Raw genomic sequence first — 18,057 nt, 5'->3', positions numbered from 1 at the left:
TCCTGCGCTCCTTCCCACCAGCCCCACCGTGTCCTGCGCTCCTTCCCACCAGCCCCACCGCGTCCCGCGCTCCTTCCCACCAGCCCCACCGCATCCCACACCTCCCACGCCAACCCTACCACGTCCCGCACCCCCCCACATGCAGCCCCCCCCCTCCTCCTCCCGCACCCCCCCCCCCCCGCCCCCCGCCAGCCCCACGCCTGAGGCTCCACTGCCTCCCTACGGGCTGCTCACCCCGGGCCGCCCCGGGTTTTTGGGGGGCTGTTTCTCGGGGGAGACCCCACTCCGCAGAGCGACAGAGCTTCACCCCCGGTGCCCCAGCCCTCCCTCCCCTCCCCCCCCTCCCCCCCGCACCCCCTCCCGCCCCCGCCAGCGGCCGGAGAAGAACGAGAGGCGGCGGACGGAGCCAGCGGCGTTTATTGGGGCGGGAGGAGCGGGGCCGGGGTCGGGCTGGGCGGCGTAGCCCCGGCGGGAGGAGCAGAGGTTTCGTCGGGGTTTCCCGCAGGCAGCGCCCGAACCCGGGGAGGGCAGGAGCGGGGCTGCCGGGCACCGTCCGCCGGAGCCCCCGCACCGAGCCCCGGAGAGCCTCTGCCCCAGGGGCTGGGGCAGGCGGGCCCCGGGAGGGTTCCTGGAGGCCGCCCGTCTCCTCTTGCCTCGCTGGAGGGCAGCAAAGCCCAGCGCTCCGCGCTCGGAGCCGGGGAGCGGTCGCCCCGCGGGAGGGGGCGGCCCGCGGGAGGGGGTGAGGGCGGGGATGGGGATGGGGATGAAGGGGACGGGGACAAGATGGGATGGGAGGCGGGACTGGGACGCATCCCAACACACAGCCACGGGAAGGTGACCTGCGGGCCCAGGCGGGAGCAAGGGCGGGCAGCTGAGCATGAAGCCGGGGTGGGCAGCGCAGCCGGTGTGACCACAGCGGCCTCTTAGCTGTAGATCGTGGTGACCCCCGTCTCTTCGAAGACCCTCCGGAAGGCGACCTGGAGGGACACCAAGGAGCAGTGCCTCCGGCAGCTCCCCACCAAGAAGTAGATGAAGGGGTTGATGCTGCTGTTGATGCAGGCGAGCAGGAAAACAACCTGGGAGGGCACGACGGTGTAGCCGAACTGCTGCAGGAAATTCCAGATGCTGAGGGGAACCCCAAAGGTGAGAAAGAAGAGGACGGTGAGGAAGATAACGATGTAGAGCCTCTTGGGTTGACGTCGCTTGGAGCCACACAGGACCTTAATGAACAGGATCACATTGGAAATGACCATGGGTGGGGCAAAGATGAGGAAGTTGAGGACGTACATGGAGATGAGAGCCATCCGACAGTGCTCGTGCTCGTGTAACAGGCACAGAGAAGTCACTGCAGCAATGACAATGATGGAGAGGGCCCAGAGCAGGGCACACACCACGGCCGACAAGCGCTGGGGGCGGCGGCAGCGGTACCAGAGCGGGCAGAGGATGGACACGCACCTCTCGATGCTGATGGCCGTCAGGAGGTACAGGCCCATGTTGTAGGAGAACAGCGAGAGCAGGAAAAGCGACCTCAGGTACATCATAGACACAACAGCGGAGCAGGAGATGTTACTCATCACGTAGATGAGGGCTGAGGCGACCATGAAGAGGAGGAAGGTGAAGTCGGCGACGGCCAGGTTGAGGATGTAGACGGTGATGGGGTTTCTGCGGATGCGGAAGCCGAGGAGCCAGAGGACGGCCCCGTTCCCCACCAGCCCACAGAGGCAGATGAACACCGTGACAGTGTCTATGGCCATGTCGGTGACCTCTATCCTGCACGGATCGTTTCCATCGGTGGTCAGCGTGGGTGGTGTAGGAAGTGGGGATGTCTGGTTCAGCTCCATGACGGGAGGTGGGACCTGGTCCCCAGCTGCGGTCAGAGCGGACGGGGAGTTAGTGGGACCCCAAAAGCAAGAAGGATGTGTCGGGGAGAGGGGTCCTGGTGATGTGGCACAGCAGGGCTGGGGACAGGGGGGTGACGGGAGGGCTGGGAGGCGGCTGCCTCACCAGTGATGGGCTGGGGGGGTGAGTGCGGAGGAGAGGTTGGAGGGGCTCCAGGCACCCCGAGGGAGGATGTGCGTGGGAGCAGTGAGAGAGGCTGCGGGGAGCTCCGGGAAGACGCGAGCAGCTCCCCGGGCTGGACTCCGGTCCCGACCCCCTACCTTTCCAGGCAGCAGCCTGGGGCCGACCTGCCCGCGCGTTGAGCGGGGCACGCTCCCTCCCTCCGGTTCTCCTTGCCACGATCTTCTCAGATGAGGAGAACTGGGGTCTCCGTGTTCTCAAAAGACCCGAGCAGCCCGTCTTTCCTCCAAATAAAGCTGCTCTTTGGGGCGTTTCTGCAATATCACAGGTCAGGTGGTAAGAGAGCACTGGGCAGTTTCAGAGACACAGGCTACATCACCGAGCATCTTCTCCTGTCAAATTTTGGTTGGTCTTGCTGGAAAGGAAATGTTTTGTCTGAGAGAATACCCCAGAGGATGAATACTGCAGCAGCTACATCTTGCTGTGAAAGAATCTCGATGCTTTTAGGATTCAACCTGATATCTCATTAGACTGGTAATTACCACCTTCCTAATTGTTTTATTGTGCTCCAATCTCCTCCCCCCACCCTGCCCGGATGCTGGCATCTTTCTGAGATTGTTCATTACTGGGTGCATTTGCCTTCCAGCTTCCCGGCATGTGAATCGCCGCTGTCTCTCCTCCATCTTTGTCGTGCATCAGGCCTGGGTGGGAATTCGGTGTTGGAGCCGTCGGTTCAGACTTGTCCCGGCTGGTCTGGGGGCTGCAGTGCCCTCCTGGCCGGGCTGGTACCTACCGAGGGAGCCGGGGGGGGGGGCGGTGGCGGGGAAGCAGGGGATGAGCCAGCCATAGGGCTGGGGGGAACGTCGGGGAACGGCACACATGATCCCCCCCGTTCCTTCCCTGCACCCCTATACCAGAAGCGCCCATTCACCCCCGCCGGGGTCTTGGCGTGGCAGAGGAGGGCACCGACCGGCGGGGAGGAGGTCTTGGGGACCTCCAAGCTGGGATGTGGGAGACGCGGTCTCTCCTTCCTCCCCAGAGCAGCACCGGCTGCCCTCCGTGTCCCCTCCAGCCACTGGGCTCCCCTGTGCTGGTGGGGGGACATGGCCAGATGGCGGGCAAAGCACCCCCCAAGTGCCGGGTGCCCTCTGCTCCTCCGGCAAGGGCAGAAAGCTGCTTCTTTGGCTCTTAAGCTGGCTAATTGCCGCTAGGACTGCTAACACCCCTGCCTGGCTCACCCGGGCAGCTGGTGCACCCGCGGCAGGGCTGGGGGAGCCAGCAGGAGGGGCCACCCACGCACGGGGCTCCCTGAGCCCGGCCACCACCCAGAAATGCCCCATGTCCCAAATCCCTCATGTCTGAGCACCCTCTGAGCTCCCACCTCCCAGAGCGGGGTCATGGGGGTCCCCATTCCAGGGGAGGTGGGCAAGGATCGCTGTGGGTAATACAGGGTGGTCAATGCGGGGTCCACGCACGGCACCGTCTGAGCCCCCGGGAACAGCGCTGGGTTGGCATGTCCCCAAGCAAAGCGGGGTGTTGCAGTCCCTCCCCGCCAGCGTGCCGGGGTCACCGGGAAAAGACCGTGGGCCGGGGGCTGCCCGCGCCAGCCGGGTCCTGCCGGGCCGGACGCCAGGGACAGGGTTTCCCGGCAGGGCATGGCTCGGCATGGCACGGCACAGCCGAGCAGGGCTTGGCACGGCACATCACCTGGTGTGACCCAAGGGGTGGCACTGGCAGGGAGGGGGGGGGCCGGAGCTGTGAGTCACCCCCCCCCCCGCGCCTGCCTCCGCCCTGGACTTTGCCTCCCGTGGGTGCTCAGGGCAGTAAAACCCGGGCTCGGGGGGGGGGGGCCGGGGCGTCGGGGAGGGGCCCCACCCGCAGCAGACACTCAGCAGTCATGGGGCACACACGTATGTTTGCATGCACAGGCAGGGGAGTGTGCGGGTGTGTGCAGGAGGGAGCCGCGGGCGTGCAAAGGGGAGCTGTGCAAGCGTGCATGTGTGCAAGAGAACCTGCATGGACGTGTGCAAGGAGGAGCCGGGCGTGCGAGCAGGTGTGTGTGTGTGTGTGTGTGCAAAGGAGCTGCACGTGTGGGATGGAGTCGTGTGTGTGTGTGTGTGCAACAGGCAGCTGTGCACGTGTGCGGGCAGGCGTGAGAGGGAGCGTTGCACACGTAGGCGGGAGGCAGAGGTGAGCAGCGTGTGCCACGCGTGCAGCAGGGTCCCGGGCACGCACAGGGAGCGGGTCCCCCCACCCCACCCCGCGTGTGCAAGGCGCCGTGTGCATGCGAGGACGCCCGTACACGCGTGGGCAGGAGGGACCTTGCCCGCCTGCCAGTGGTGCCTCAGCCCCGGCTGCTGCCACCGCCATGACCCCAGCCCTGAGCGGCGCCGCGGGCGGGCCCGGCGGGTGGGTGGGGGCCGCACCCTGGGCCGGGCGGGTGCCTCCCGTTGCCCTGTCCCCATCCCTGTCCCCGACGAGGCCGGGCAGGCTCTGCGGCCCCACTGGCCGCCCCCATGGAGCGGGAGCGCAGGGGGCACAGCCCGGGCCCCCCTGAGGCCGAAGTCAAGGCTGTCATCGTGGGGGACGGGAGCTGCGGAAAGACGTCTCTGCTGGTGGCCTTCGCCAGGGGGGACTTCCCCAAGGTACCGGCTTCCCTGTCCCCTGGGACCTCAGCCCCGGTGGGACCCGGTCGCGGGTGGGGTCGGTCACCGTCCCCGAGCGGCTCCCCACGCAGACCTGCTGCGGCCGGGGGAGGCTCCTGGGGAGCGGCGGCGCGGGCGACGGGCAGCGGACCCAGGACGGGATGGGCACGGTGGCAGCAGCGGGGCCGTTTGCAGCAGGACATGGGGCTGGGGGGGCCAGGGGAGGCCCAGCCTGGGGCTCATGGGGGGCCAGGGCGGCCCCCCCTTGGCGGGCGGATGGGCACCTCTGCCTCCCCTGGGGGGGTCGCAGGATGAGGAGTGGGGTCTGTCCCGCAGTGAGGGCACGTACGGTTCCCGGGGGAGTGTGGGGAGGGGGGGCAGCCCGCAGAGACCCCAGCACCTCTCTCCCAGGCCCCCCGGGTCCCACCGGGGCATCCTGCCTGCGTGAGGCTCGGCGCTGCCCTGGGCTGGGGAGAGCCACAGTCCCGGGGCTGTGGGGGACAAGGAGCGTCCCCACCCCACTTGCCCCGGGGAGGCACCACCATCTCCTGCCCCCCCATTTCCCTCTCCTGACCCCGGGTACCTCCCCATGCCCTATCCTGTGCACACATGCCCACGGGGGTCCCCTCCGCCGCTGCTCCCCACCACTGCCCATGGGGAGGCAGGACCTGTCTCATGCCCCCCCTTGTCCCCTGCCAGGTCTACGTCCCCACCGTGTTCGAAAAGTACACGGCCTCCCTCCAGGTTGGCGGCAAGCCCGTGAAGATCCACCTCTGGGACACGGCAGGTGGGACAGGAGGGGACGGGGCAGGCAGTCGTGTGTGTCCATGTCCCACCCCCCCGCCAGCCTGTGGGTTTCGGGGTGTCCCACACCCATGGGTCATGCCTTGGAGGGGTGTCCCCATGCACCGACCATGGGAGATGAGGGGTTAACCCGCAGCCGGCCAGCCGCCGGTCCCCGAGGATGTCACTCTCAGCAGTGCTGCCTTTCTGTCCCCAAAGCCCCACGGTGCCCCCAGGCTGGAGGGGCAGACGTGGTCCCAGGCTGGGGAGGGGGGGACCCAGCCCAGTAGGGAACTGGTGCGTAATGGTCTGCTTCTCCGCCCGGCAGGACAGGAAGACTACGACAGGCTTCGCCCACTGTCCTACTCGGACGCCAACGTTGTCCTCATCTGCTTTGATGTCACCAACCCCATCAGCTACGACAACATCCTTACCAAGGTAACGCAGCCCCCGGGGGGGGCTGCCGCTGCCCCTGCCCCCGCGTGTCCTCCCACCGTGGCGGGTGGCGTGGAGCCGGGGCTGCTGCCCGTCCCGTGTCCCCGTCCCCCGAGTGACATGTGTCCCCCCCTGCAGTGGTACCCGGAGGTAACCCACTTCTGCAAGGGCGTCCCGGTGCTGCTGGTGGGCTGCAAGACCGACCTGCGGCGGGACCGGGCGGTGCTGCGCAAGCTGCAGGAGGGACACCTGGAGCCCATCTCCTACCAGCAGGCGAGTGCCACCCCCTCCGACGGGCCAGGGATGCACCCCAGCATGGGGCGGTGGGGGAGCCGGGCCCCACAGGGGGGGTCTGACCCTGCGGCTCCCCGCAGGGAGAGGCCATGGCCCGGCAGGTCCACGCCGTGTCCTACTTGGAGTGCTCGGCCAGGTACCAGGAGAACGTCAGGGACATCTTTGCGGAGGCCTGCAGTGCCGCCCTCAGCGCCGCCCGCCGGAGCCAACGCAGGAGGCGATCCAGGAGGGGCTGCGTGCTCTGCTGAGCCCCCCACCCCTGGCATAGCCCCTGGGACCTGCTGCTGTCCCCCCCACCGGCTCGGGACAGCGCCTCGGCTCCCAGCCGCTGCCAGGCCTCCTCTGCCACCGCCAGACCTCCGCTGCCACCGCTGCCACGCTCGTGTCCCCCCCGCAAGCCGGCCCTGCGGGGCTGGCGCTGCCGGCCGCCATGGGGTGCCAGCAGGAGGGCATCCCCCCGAGCACGAAGAAACTGTCCCACCAGGGAACCCAGCGTCCGAGCGTCCTCTGCCAGCCTGCCCGCACCAAGCCCCGCGGGCGGATGGGGTCTGAGAGCAGAGAACTGATTTTTGGGGGGGGGTTCCCCCTTCCCGCCGGCAGGCCAGCAAGGGAGGGGCGACAGGGGGTGATTTCGATGCAGTTCTGCCATTAAAGTTCAACACTCATCAGCCCGGCGGGGTCCCTGCGGGCAGGGGCAGCCCCGGCACAGCACCGGGGGGACGGGGTCCTGCCAGAGACCCTCTGCGGCCGGGTAGCCTCTGGGAACGAGCCCCCTCCTGCTTTTTGGCTGGGGCACGCGTATGCGCGTACAGAGGTGTGCGCGCGTGTGTGCGCTGCACGTGTATACGCGTGCCTGTGTACGCGTACGGGTCGTGCACAGATACCTGTGCCCGTGTTTACATGTCTGCGTGTACGTATGTGCATATGCATGTGTACGTATGTAGGTGTCAGTGCGTGCGCGCGTATGTGTATGTCCAGTCGTGTGTCTATTTATGCACACGTACATACGTGCGCTCACGTGCCCGGGTCCCCGTGTCTGTGTGTATAGACCCCCCCCTTACGCCGGACTGCAGGTGTGGGCAGGTGTGCGGATGGGTGTGAAGCCTGGGCGGACACAGCTGCGCATACGGGCGGCTGCCGGTGCCGGTGCCGGTGCCGGTGCCGGTGCCCCCCCCCGCCCCGCAGCTGCCCGCGGAGCTCCCCCCTCCTCCCCCCCCCCCGCGCCCCGCACCTCCCCCGGGAGCATGCGCGGAGAAGGGAGGGGCGGGACCAAGCGGGGCGGGGCCAGGCGGGGGCGGGGCCGGTCTCGCGGGAGCGTGCTCGGCCCCGTCCCCAGGCCGCGCGTGCGCGCTCGCTCCCGCCTCGGCTGGGCGGGGCCGCTGAGGTGCGTGCGCGCGCCCGCGCGGTGCCCCGGCGCCGAAGCGGGCCGGGCGGGGGGGCGGGGGGGAGGCCGGCGCATGCGCGCGGCGGACGGCGGGGGAGGCGGCGGGGGGGGTCAGGGGAGGTTGCGGGCGGCGCAGGCGCAGTGCGGCGGCCGAGTCAGTGTGTATGTGAGACTCTGACGGGTTCAAAATGGCGGCGGCGGCTCCTGTGTGAGGAGGGGAACCGCGTCCCGGCCGGGGGGCGGCGGGTCGGCGGCGGCGGGTCGCGGCGCGGCGCGGCGGGCGGCGGCGGGTGGCGAGGCCGGCGGCGGCCCGGCACCCGGCGGCGGGGGGCTTGGCGGGGCGCGGCGGCGGCGGCGGGGGGACGCGGCGCCGGGCGGACGCGGCGCCGGGCCGGGGAGCGGGGCCCGCGGGAGCGGGCAGCGGCCCGGGGCGGCCGGCGGGGCTGTCAGCGCCCGCTCGCCGCGGCGGCCGCACCGGGGGCGGCAGGGCGCGGGGGGGGGGGTGGCGGGGCCGGGGGGGCGCGGGGCGGCGCGGCCGGCGGGCCGGGCCCGGGCCCGGGGCGCGATCGCTGCCTGACCCGGGGGTTCCTCCTCCGTCTCTTCTGTTTCTCCCCGTCTCGGCGCTAGAAGAGGACAAAGGCGCAGGAGAGACCTGGTGAGCCACTCGCTGGGGGCGGGGGGGCCCCGGCGCCGGCCCGCCGCCCCCGGCCGACCCCTAAGTTTCCGCGAGTCCCCGGAGAGGGGCCGGGCGGCGGGCGCCGGCCGCCGCCCCCGCCGGGTCGCGCCGCGGGCGGCGGGGCCGCTGCCCCGGCCGGGAGGGAGCGGGCGGGTCTCCCCTTCCTTGCGGCCCCCGGGAGGCCGGGCCGGGAAGTTGGTGGGCAGGGGGCGGCGGGGCGGGCGGCTCCCGGGGCCGGAGGGTGCCGGCTGACAGCTCCCCGGGGACTGACGTCCTGAGCGCCGTCCCAGGGCTTCCCCCGCCGCCGCTTTGTTCTGCCGGACCGCTCGGCCGTGCCGGGGCTGCCTCCCTCCTGCCCCGGGGAGGGCGGGGGGGGGGGGGGGAGGCCGCGGCGGCGGGGCCGGCCCGGGACGGGCCTCCGCCGCGGGGGCGGGATGGGGCCGGGGGCTGGCCGAGCCGCACCGGGCCGGGGGTTTGCCCCGCGCTGTGGCGGTGGGTGTTGCGAGCGGGCTGGCTTGGCCGGTGTGTTGCACTCCGGTCGTCCGGGTGTTTATAAACAGAGTTTAGCAAGTGTAGGGAAACTGCCTGGGCTGCCTTAGCTGAGCTGGGAAGCCCGGTCCTGAGCGGTACGGGCGGCAGGGACGGGGGAGATGCTAGCGGGACTTGAAACGCTCTGCTGTCAAACCATGCTCAGAGGGTCAGGGAAGAGCAGTTCTCTCCACACTATGGTAGCGGTTCTGTAACACCACACGGGGTGGCAGATTCCTTCCCCGAAGGTCTGGCATGGGGATTAAGAGCTGCAGTATACCTAGGCTTTGGTTTAATTCGTTTCCTTTAAAAAAAAAAAAGTTTAGGTGCCATCTGACGCCTTGGGAGGTTTTCCTATGTTATTGTGTGGTGTCACAAGGTGGCAGATTTTGAGATCTGAGCATGTAGGTCTTCTCGAGCCAGGAGTTAGTCCCCTACCTGCAGCCGTGCTCAAGCGCTGTATGTAGGAGAGGTCCCATACGCCTTCCCTGTTCACAGGAGATGTTCTGTGCCTGTGTAGCTTCTCCCGAGTGCCACAGTACAGGATATCCAGAGGACGGCGATCGTGGTGTTTGGAGGAGTTGGTTTTCTAACGCATAATCTTGTACTCTGGGGAAACCAGACTGCTCCCTGACTGCCGTCGAGCGTTTGACAGCAGCTTGCCCGTTTCATATCCCAGTGTGGGCCAACTGAGCTGCCACTTGTGCTGGTGGTAGTGTGGAGCGGAGGTCTTTTCCTCATCTGAGACCTGCAGCTCATGTGGTGTTACAGAACAGCTGGTAAAGTCATTTACCCTAGGTCATGCCTAAAGTTAGAATGGGAGCATTAAAAGTTGAGGTGGGCTCATCCACTGTGTTCTCTTAGCCCTGCACAGTGATATGGAATCGGCCTCAAAATGAGCAAAGAAATGAGGGATGTAGGCGTCTCGTGTCTGTGTGCCCTGCTTCACTGTTTCCCTCTGACTTCAAAGGAGGAAGAGGAAGAAGACAGCAGTCCTGGAGTGTCCTTCTCACTCTCTTCAGAAGAGTCGGAGATGGAGCCTGAGGAAGAAAGGATCCGTTACAGCCAAAGACTGGTCAGTATTGGCCCTTAACAATCGAATTCTGTTCTTGGTTCTGTTGCAACTGAAGAAAGAAAAGGCTTTTACTGGCAACAGGTTTAGATAATCCAAAAAAGAGTTGTGGTGGATCGCTGCAGCCTGCCCAGAGGTATTAGCTCAGCTGCTGGTGGGTTAGATGGCTTTGTGGGTCTTGTTTGTGTCACTGAGTTTGCCTTAATGAAGGGCACTTGGCTGCTGAACTCTGGGAGAGGGGAGGGTTGGGGGCTGAGTCTAGATAAGATGCTTTGCGAAGCTGCTGGATAGAAATATGAAATGAGTGTTGGTGTAGTTTCTGGCACAGCAGGTTTTCTCCACATGATTGTAACAAGCAGAGAAGCTGAAGTACTGTGTGTTACCATTATGTTGGCCTGGACTTGATTTGAGTGTGCTGCGAAATCTGAGAAAACCAGCTTCGGCTTCAAGCTCAAATTTACTTGTGCCTGTGCACATGTGTACGTGTTTTCTTTCGGAGGGAGCTGTTCCAAATGTCGGGTCCTAGTTAGGCCCTGTCAGGAGCTCTGGCTCGTCTGATGTTTGTGCTGCTGTTCAGGGGACTGCGTGAAGCCGCCGGTCTGGGATTTGGGCCGTAACTGTGAGCAGTTTGGGAGCATCTGCTCTGAGAGTCTGAGATGATATTCCTGGAGATCCCGGGGAAGGAGGGAAGCTGCTGTGTCTCCCGCAGGTCGGTTTCACGTTGTTTCGAAGCAGTTGTAAACCCCCTGGGAAGGGCAAGTGTCAGCTCTGTGATAGCTGAAGCTGTGATGGAGTTATCTCTGAGTCACAGCAGTAAGTGTACCCTCACCTTCAAGGTGCTGTCTGTAAAGGTAAATTCTTATCCTTTAATACTCTGAAATCATTTGGTGTGAGGCAGCGTGGTACTCGGCATTAAGCTTTGCCCTCGAGAATGAGCCGTTCTGGTTGCTCTCTTGTCGCTGCTGGGTGCCTGGCCATAGAAAGGGTGCTGGGGAGCTGGTTTGCTGAAGGTGTGCTCCTTTTCTGGTGCTGCTTGGTGTCTATTGCATGTTTACTTTTTGCGGAGAGGATTCTCATACTAGATGATTTGGTGACTTGCATCTATGCTTTTATAGTCAGCCGCCTTAGCCCGCTTCGGGAACCTGAAGTGACTCCGATTTGAAGTGGTTTTTCATCTTTTCTCTTTTTTGAGAAGGTGCTTAAAAAGAAAAAAAAAAACAAACCAAAAAACCCCCAAACTGTAATACATCTGTGGGCCCTTCAAGATGGCTTGTTTTTCCCAAGCGCTTCGATGGATGCTTTAATTTGGCGATGCTGCCAAAAGCAGCAGTCCCACCTCCTCCCTCGTCCTGACGCACTTGTTCCCACAACTGTGCAGCGCACAGCTCAGGGTGCTGGTTTGCCTGGGAAGTGACCATTTCTATAGCCAGCAGTCAGGGTGGCAGGACAGCTTCTCTTGGAGGCAATGCCAGCTTCAGGTTTTGGTTAAACTACGATCTTAGCTACACTTTGACCAGCTGAAGTAACCCAAAATGGCTGGACAAAGACAGGGCAGATGAAGGGGATTAGCGGCCAGGAACTTACCAGTTTAAAAATGCTTATAATCTCACAAATAAAAATCGCCAGGAAGAGTTGCTGTCCTAACGTAGGTGGCCTGGACTCCCAGCAGAACATGCTAAGCTGGATAAATGGCTGCACACTGATGAGCTGCGTGCTTAAGGGGTTTGGGAAGGCCCATGGGCAGCAAGCGGAGGACGAAGCTCGCCTAGGCTTCTGTGGCCTCGTACGTGTTGTGCCTGCTGGCCTGCAGCCGAGAGGAGGAGGCATGACCCCTGTGTGGTAGGTGAGGCTTAGTTCATGCCTCCTGCTTCGCTTTTCCTGGGAACTTCCAGCTAGTTACGCTCTCTTGCTGTGTCAGTGACGCTCCCTTGTTGAAGGACCTTTAGAAGAGTATTATTTTTTTTCGAGATGCATGCTTTGAAATGTGGGGGGCTGTTCTCTTAGCTAGTGTTTCTGGCCCTTGCAGAACAAGGTATCATGGGTGAATTATCCAGGAAGACAAAAGTACTGAATATGACTTATTTGAATATCCTATTCCTACGTATGCCTTGGTCTTGGGACTTGGTTTTAATATGCCTACATTAAAAGTTCTAGGTAGGGAAACAGGTAATTGGTAGTACAGTATGTTTCTGCTGCTGTAAGCTGTGTTTCTTGTGTGTGACTGGGGATCAATGTGGGTGTGATAGCAAAAGAATAAATATATTTAAAAAAAAAAAAGAGAAATCCAAGTGTGATAGTAGTCCTACCAGCCAAACAACCTTGGCCAGAATACTTTATAGTGGTGAAGGAGCTGAATTAATTGCATGGGCAAGTAGCATGGTTTGAAGGTACCGGTGGCCCGAGATGGCAAGAGAAGCTTACAATCTGGTGTGCCAGGGTAATTACACCAACAGCATCTTTGGTGTGTCACCCTGGCCTTAAAACCAGACTGGCTTCCATCAGGGTGTAGAGGAAGTCTTGAGTGTTTTGTGTTATTTTATTTAGTGAGTAATACTGTTACCTTCCTCTGGTTCAACAAAAATCCGATCTATGTATGTTTTCTGAACAGATTTGTCAGTATTGGTGAAAGACCTGGGGGTTGAAGGGAAATTCACCTCTGCTTCAGATGTAGTCGCGCTCCTACAAGAATTCTCTTGTAGGAGAGATGTTCACACATCCCTGTGTAGTATAATGACACTTACATTAGGTGGGTCGCACTGCTCTAACTGTGCTCGATTCCTAGTTCAGGCTCTACATCCACGACTCCCGAGATTATAAAGGCCTGGGTGAGTTGGTCTGGATGCAGGGGTGTCATTGGGAGGATGTCTTGCACCCATCTGAAACAATTAAACTGTGGAAGAAGCTGTGTCCCAGTGGGCTCTGGGAGGCTGACACAGGTAGGGAGAGGCAGCCTGTGGATGATGCTGCATGAGCAGGGAGAGTGCGCACAGCAGCGAGTTAAGGGGTATCCGTGTCTCTCGCCCAGAGATTCAGCTGGGCCTCCCTGCACCGTGAGCAGTGGAGGATGGGACTTGTCAGACACTCCGGAGTAGTTTTCGACTAAGTCTGCATATATGTTTCTGCTCCTCAGCTCTATAATGAGGCAGTACTTCGGGGACTGGTTTGAGGTGCTGGTTTTATAAGCTGTAGATGCATGTTTTGCAGGCCCTCAATCGAGGAGCTGAAATGCTCTGTTGTATCCTGTGGTCTGAGTGACAGTCCAGCTCCGGCACTAACAATGCGATGGTCCCTCTCTGAGGCTTGGAAGTCTTCTGCTGAGTGTCACTGGGCGGTCGCGCCCAGCCCATCTCGCACCAAGCTGTTCAGCTCCCCATGAGGAGGCCAAGGGCACACTGGGGAGCTGGAGCCTGGACTTCTTAAAGGCAGGGGCGGCAACATGAGCAGCTCTGGCTATGGGCTAACAGCTCTGGAGAAAAAGAAATTCAGTCGGTCTGGTGCTGTGGTACTCGGGTACTCTGCCTGGTTTAGGCTGTCCAGACAGGTTCCTCACAGAGTAGGTTGTCTGCCTTGCACCGCCTCGGCACTCGCCAGGATCTCCATGAGGTGATCTGAGACTGAGGAGAAACTGTTGCATATATGTAACTTAATTTTTTGGTAAGGTCAGATCTGTGCTAGGTCATCGAGCACGAGGAGGGGCAGCAGGGAAGGAATCTCCTGGTGGTGCTTGGGAGCTGTTCAGCAAACTGGCCAGTATATCTCTGGGAACTGCTGCCGGAGGGACCATTTGACCCAACGCTTTCTAAAGATGTGCTTGTCGTGCTCGAGGTGAGGTGTGCCTGCCTCGCTGCTGCAGCACTGAGTGTGTGCGGGGTGCTCCGCTGAGGAGGGGTTTCTCTCTTACTCCAGTCTTCACCACACGCAAAGCCACTTTACCCGTCCAGATCTGTGTGAATCTGCGGAGCTGCCGAAGGGTTCTTCAGTGGGACGCAGGGCTGGTGTCTGCCTGCCCTTCTGCAGGGGAGTCATTGAGTGTTCCTGGGTTCTGGAAGTGTGAGGAAATCTCGCCTTCTGTCTGCTCCAGGGCTAATTTTGCCAGGTCTTTACTGTGAACTAAGACTAGCAAGACTCCATGAATTACGAGTTGGGATTAGCACATCACTGAATTGGTGCCGTACGCTTTCAGTGACACCACTCGGGGTGAGGAGTGAAGGGCAGCAGCGTTGGATCACCTCAGAATGGCTTGGAGGAGCATAGCAGGAGGGTGCCATTACCCTAACAACAAATCCTGCCCACTGTGGTCTCTCTGCTGCTGTCAAGTCAGCAGTCTATATCTCAGGGTGTGGTTCCAAGTTAGGATTGCCGGTGTGGCAGAGCTGGTTTAAGAGGTTCTCTCCCTCCCCCTGTACATGTCACAGGAGCTGATGCCCCTGAGCTGAATGCTGCTTCAGGGGATTGTGGATCATGCCCTAGATGAAAGTCGGCAGGGGGGCATCTAATCCAAATTGTTGTCTGTGCTGGGCTAGTGAGCTAGCCGCCCCACCAGCAAAGCTGATGAGACTGGAGAGGTGGCAGTCTGAGATGGGGAGACAGGGTGGAGTAGGAACCTCTTAAACTGGCTCTGCTGCTGGAGAGAGCCTGCGGTGGAGCCGCACCCTCCCTTCGGGGCGGCGGGCGCTCTCTGGGGCTGGGGCACAGCTCCTGCTGAAGGTATCGTGGTGCCTGGGCCCCGAGTGACCATCCCTGGCTGGGCGTGGTGGCACCCTTGTTTTGATTGTTGGAGATCGTTGTGACGCCCATGAAGGGAAACGGGCCTGTAGAGAAGGAGACCCACCCATTGACAAGTGCTCTGGGTGCTCGAGCATATGGGAGATGAGGGGGGAGCCAGAGAGTGAAATGCTGTCTCTCCCATCGCTTGGGGCAGTCTGTGTCCTGCCGTAGCACTGCCCTGCCCTCTGGTCAGATCCTTACACGTGAAATTTGAGAGGAGGCCTCTGCCTGTCCCTACCAGCCAAAAACTGAGGCCTCTCCTGTAAACAGCAGTAAGCAAACCTGTCCTTACATGTTGGTGTCCACACTATCCCCCGGGCGAGAGTTCATGTGAGCTTTACAGTATGTGGATTCATCGGCTGAGGGATGGAGCTTGGGGAGCGTGGAGGAAAAGGTTTCTCTTGCAGCCATGCGTACTGTGGTGTGGAGTGATACCAGCACGCTCAGGTGTGCGCGGCCCATGCCTGAGGGATGGCAAGGCTGGCTCTGACAGGTGCCCAGAGTCACAGCGGCTCTAATCTTGTGGTTTTCAAGTTGTTCGTATCAGTGGTACCAAACCCTTTCTGCAGGATGGGGTGATGTCAAATGCAGGACACGACCCAGGGGGCCAGGAAGGCCCATGCATGTTAGCGTTCATGTGACACTCGTGACAAAGTTCCGGCCCTTATCCTCGCACCGCGAGGATAGATGGCCTCAAAGCTGTGAGAGGGAGGTCAGCGGGGAGCAGGCTGTGGGCTGGCAGGACACTGCTTATGTCTGGTAAGGTAGCAAAGAGGAGGATGCAGCTGCGTGCCCTCCCTGTGTTGGTCAAGCAGCTGCCCTTGCTCTATCTTGAATGGCTCCCACTGTCCCAACAGTGGGATGCAAGGAGCAATGCCTTCCCATCAGGTTCAGCCTGACTTCTTGTTTGTACTCCTTGTAACGCTGCTCACTACCAGGTTATGATCCATTGCGGTTGCTGGTGTTTGTCATCCTGAGATCTTGGTGTGCTTGACAGAGGCCAGTCCTGCTGGATACTGGCTTTCCCAGAGCCGGTCCCGTTGACCTGGGACTCATGCATGTGTGCTGGGGTGAGCCTACCAGTGTAGTTCCTGCGGGTACTGAAGCGTGGGACGAGCCACATGTGCTGGGGTGAGAATCTGAGAGGTTGTACATCGCTTCTCTGTTTGAAATTTGACACTGGCAATCCCTTACCCTGTCAAGTGAGTGATGCTCCCTCCTGTTGCCTGAAAGGGCTCGGAGTTTGTCTGCTGCGTGCCCTGTGTGAAACTCTGTCTGGCCAAATGTTGCTGGTCTGCTGGACACACCTCAATTTCCTAGTCTAGACAGGACCTATGCAAGTAGGGTAATTAATCTCTCCCACATGCCTCTGCCTCAAACTGAAGACACTACAAATGAGTCATTCCAAATGACCCAGGTGTAATAATTGAGCTCTAAATAATTTAGGGACTATTCAGATTTGATCTGGGCAGCTCTTTGGTGGAAGCTAGCAGCAACTGAAGGCTATCTTTGGAAAGCTTTAGAAATCCCTGTGAGCATTTAGATCCTGAAAGATGCAAGTGTGCTGGTCCCTGGGAGAATACGTCCCTGAAACCAACTGGATGATGTTCTGTGTCAGCAAAGAGGAACGCAGGAGGTAAATATCTCTGCTGGTTTCTTACTGTCCCAAACCTGGCTGTGCCTTGAATGTGTCCTGGAAGCTGCAGTGAGCGAGCAGCCAGACAGTGCAGGAACACTTGAAGTTACTTGTGAGTTACCAAACAATATTTGCAAGTTGCATCTATGTCTCCTGTTAATAAGCAGGAGTAGGTTTTCACAGGGTTATCCCACCTGGAGGTGACACTAACAAGTTAGGAGAGCAGTACCCATGCCCCCAGTACCTTTTTATTGTTGGCTAATTATGTCAGGAGCCACCTAGACGGGGGTCTACAGGTCACTGGCTGGGTTTTGGGGAGAAATGGCACATGTGGGGGAAGTGGTAGTATGCTCAGAAGGTGGAGGAACAAGGCGGTGCACTAACACTGTCCTCTGAAAATGTATGAGGGAAAGCAATTACTTGTCTTCAGGGCGAGATGTCTGGTGCTGCTGATGACGGAAGAGTGTGGCTGATTCCAGAGGAGGAAACACTGGGTGAGCTCTGAGTGGGTAGCCTGAGCTCTGGAAAGCTCAATTTGCTGCTGGAGTTGACTTATTAGTTCACAGCACAGACTTTCTTACACAATGCCTGATCTGCGTTTATTTGGGTTGAAGAGGTTAAAGGCAAGTGGAAGAGATAGAAAGTGAGGAGGAACATGGCATACCACGCTGAATCACTGAGCGTTGTCATGCAGCTGTGGCAGTGGACAGCGCAATCCTGTGGCAGGAGTTGGTTGGGGGCAGCTGCTGCACTGAAGCACGTACTGGCATGCTCAGAGAACAGGAGTTGTCGTAGCTGAGCAGATCTGCCTTACTGGATGTCCTGCCCGTTCTTGGCCCTGGTGGAGGGGGAGATGAGAGCAGAGAAGGATCTTGCTTGGTTGCCTTGGGAAAAGCAAAAGAGCTAAGTGGAAGAGCAAACCCCGTGGTAGGATGACACGGCCTATAATTAGATATCAAAGATACTAAGCTGTCAGAAGCAAGAAGGGTGGGGAGCATGTATCTCAGAACTGGAAGTGTTGTCTCCAGTTGGCTTGGAGAACCTGGGATCTTGGTTAAGTTTGATGTTTGTGGGGTGGGGGTCAGACAGAACAAACCTGTGCAGAACCCTCCTGCTGGGAGGGAGCAGGGAGCAATGGATAGGCATATGCCCCCATTTGGAAAATGGGATGTGACCATTTCAGCTGAAGCTAAGAAGCTATCTGTGACTGCACTTGTACAAATGCATCATCAAAAAGCCTGTCAATAAAATTTGAAACGAGCATCGCAGCTATCTTTAGTCTTGGATGGTCTCAAGCTAGTTGAGCAGCAGATCAAACTCTTTGCTGTACAAGTGCTTGTGCAGGCTCGATTCCTTTTCTGGAGGGCTTAGGGTAGGGTGTCTCAAGAGCCTCTTGGGGGCCGTAGGGAACTTCGGTGGTGTTCTTCCCTTTCCACAGTGATCTGAACTCCCTGTGCTGCCCACCTTCAGGTACCTGCAGATCTCCCTTGGCAAGGACACTAATGACTTCTGATTTTTGAGGGCCAAGGAGTAGCGGGAGCATGTTCCTACTGCTTCCTCTCTAACTCACTACCTCTCAGGTCCTGTCAGTGCTGCCAAGTAGCAGCTCTAGGAGCAAATGCTCTGCCACCTCTGTGTTGCATCTTGGGCAGTTAGGAAACGCTCTGTGCCGTGTCCCCCACCCAGCTAGAGGTAGCCTGCATGCTAACGATTGGACCACACTGGCTAGTTTTTACTTGTCCTCACTCATTTGATAGGGAAATCACAGGCTCTGGGATGGCATAACGAGAATGAGCGTGAGCTGCTGTAGGTCACTGA

The 18,057-nt window shown here is 60.4% G+C and overlaps 3 protein-coding genes across 3 annotated transcripts in view; 2 read left to right on the top strand and 1 right to left on the bottom strand.

Moving 5' to 3' along the window:
• Positions 1 to 785: 785 nt before the first annotated feature.
• Positions 786 to 2,213, bottom strand: GPR152 (G protein-coupled receptor 152). The gene is made up of 2 exons (XM_076343338.1): positions 2,160 to 2,213; positions 786 to 1,867 (listed from the first exon to the last, which is right to left on the bottom strand). Exon 2 carries the CDS (start codon positions 1,839 to 1,841, stop codon positions 924 to 926), a length of 918 nt encoding a protein of 305 aa, XP_076199453.1. The 5' UTR covers positions 1,842 to 1,867; positions 2,160 to 2,213; the 3' UTR covers positions 786 to 923.
• Positions 2,214 to 4,535: 2,322 nt separating this feature from the next.
• On the top strand, positions 4,536 to 6,424 carry RHOD (ras homolog family member D). The gene is made up of 5 exons (XM_076343336.1): positions 4,536 to 4,664; positions 5,364 to 5,451; positions 5,776 to 5,885; positions 6,021 to 6,155; positions 6,257 to 6,424. Exons 1-5 carry the CDS (start codon positions 4,536 to 4,538, stop codon positions 6,422 to 6,424), a joined length of 630 nt encoding a protein of 209 aa, XP_076199451.1.
• Positions 6,425 to 7,718: 1,294 nt separating this feature from the next.
• KDM2A (lysine demethylase 2A) overlaps positions 7,719 to 18,057 on the top strand; it is a 52,786-nt gene continuing 42,447 nt past the window's right edge. The window contains exons 1-3 of the mRNA XM_076343726.1: positions 7,719 to 7,768; positions 8,188 to 8,215; positions 9,735 to 9,839. Of these exons, the coding sequence (XP_076199841.1) occupies positions 7,749 to 7,768; positions 8,188 to 8,215; positions 9,735 to 9,839 (153 nt within the window). The 5' untranslated portion in view covers positions 7,719 to 7,748. The remainder of the gene's footprint in view (positions 7,769 to 8,187; positions 8,216 to 9,734; positions 9,840 to 18,057) is intronic.

Source organism: Aptenodytes patagonicus, chromosome 7 (genome assembly GCF_965638725.1).
Source record: "Aptenodytes patagonicus chromosome 7, bAptPat1.pri.cur, whole genome shotgun sequence".
Taxonomy (NCBI): Eukaryota; Metazoa; Chordata; class Aves; order Sphenisciformes; family Spheniscidae; genus Aptenodytes; species Aptenodytes patagonicus.
This window is presented reverse-complemented; position numbering and strand designations above follow the sequence as displayed.

Coding starts and splice junctions, on each gene's coding strand:
- GPR152 (XM_076343338.1), bottom strand. CDS start 1,841: ATGGAGCTGAACCAGACATCCCCACTTCCTACACCACCCACGCTGACC.
- RHOD (XM_076343336.1), top strand. CDS start 4,536: ATGGAGCGGGAGCGCAGGGGGCACAGCCCGGGCCCCCCTGAGGCCGAA. Junction 4,665..5,363: donor CCAGGGGGGACTTCCCCAAG/GTACCGGCTTCC, acceptor GTCCCCTGCCAG/GTCTACGTCCCCACCGTGTT. Junction 6,156..6,256: donor AGCCCATCTCCTACCAGCAG/GCGAGTGCCACC, acceptor GGCTCCCCGCAG/GGAGAGGCCATGGCCCGGCA.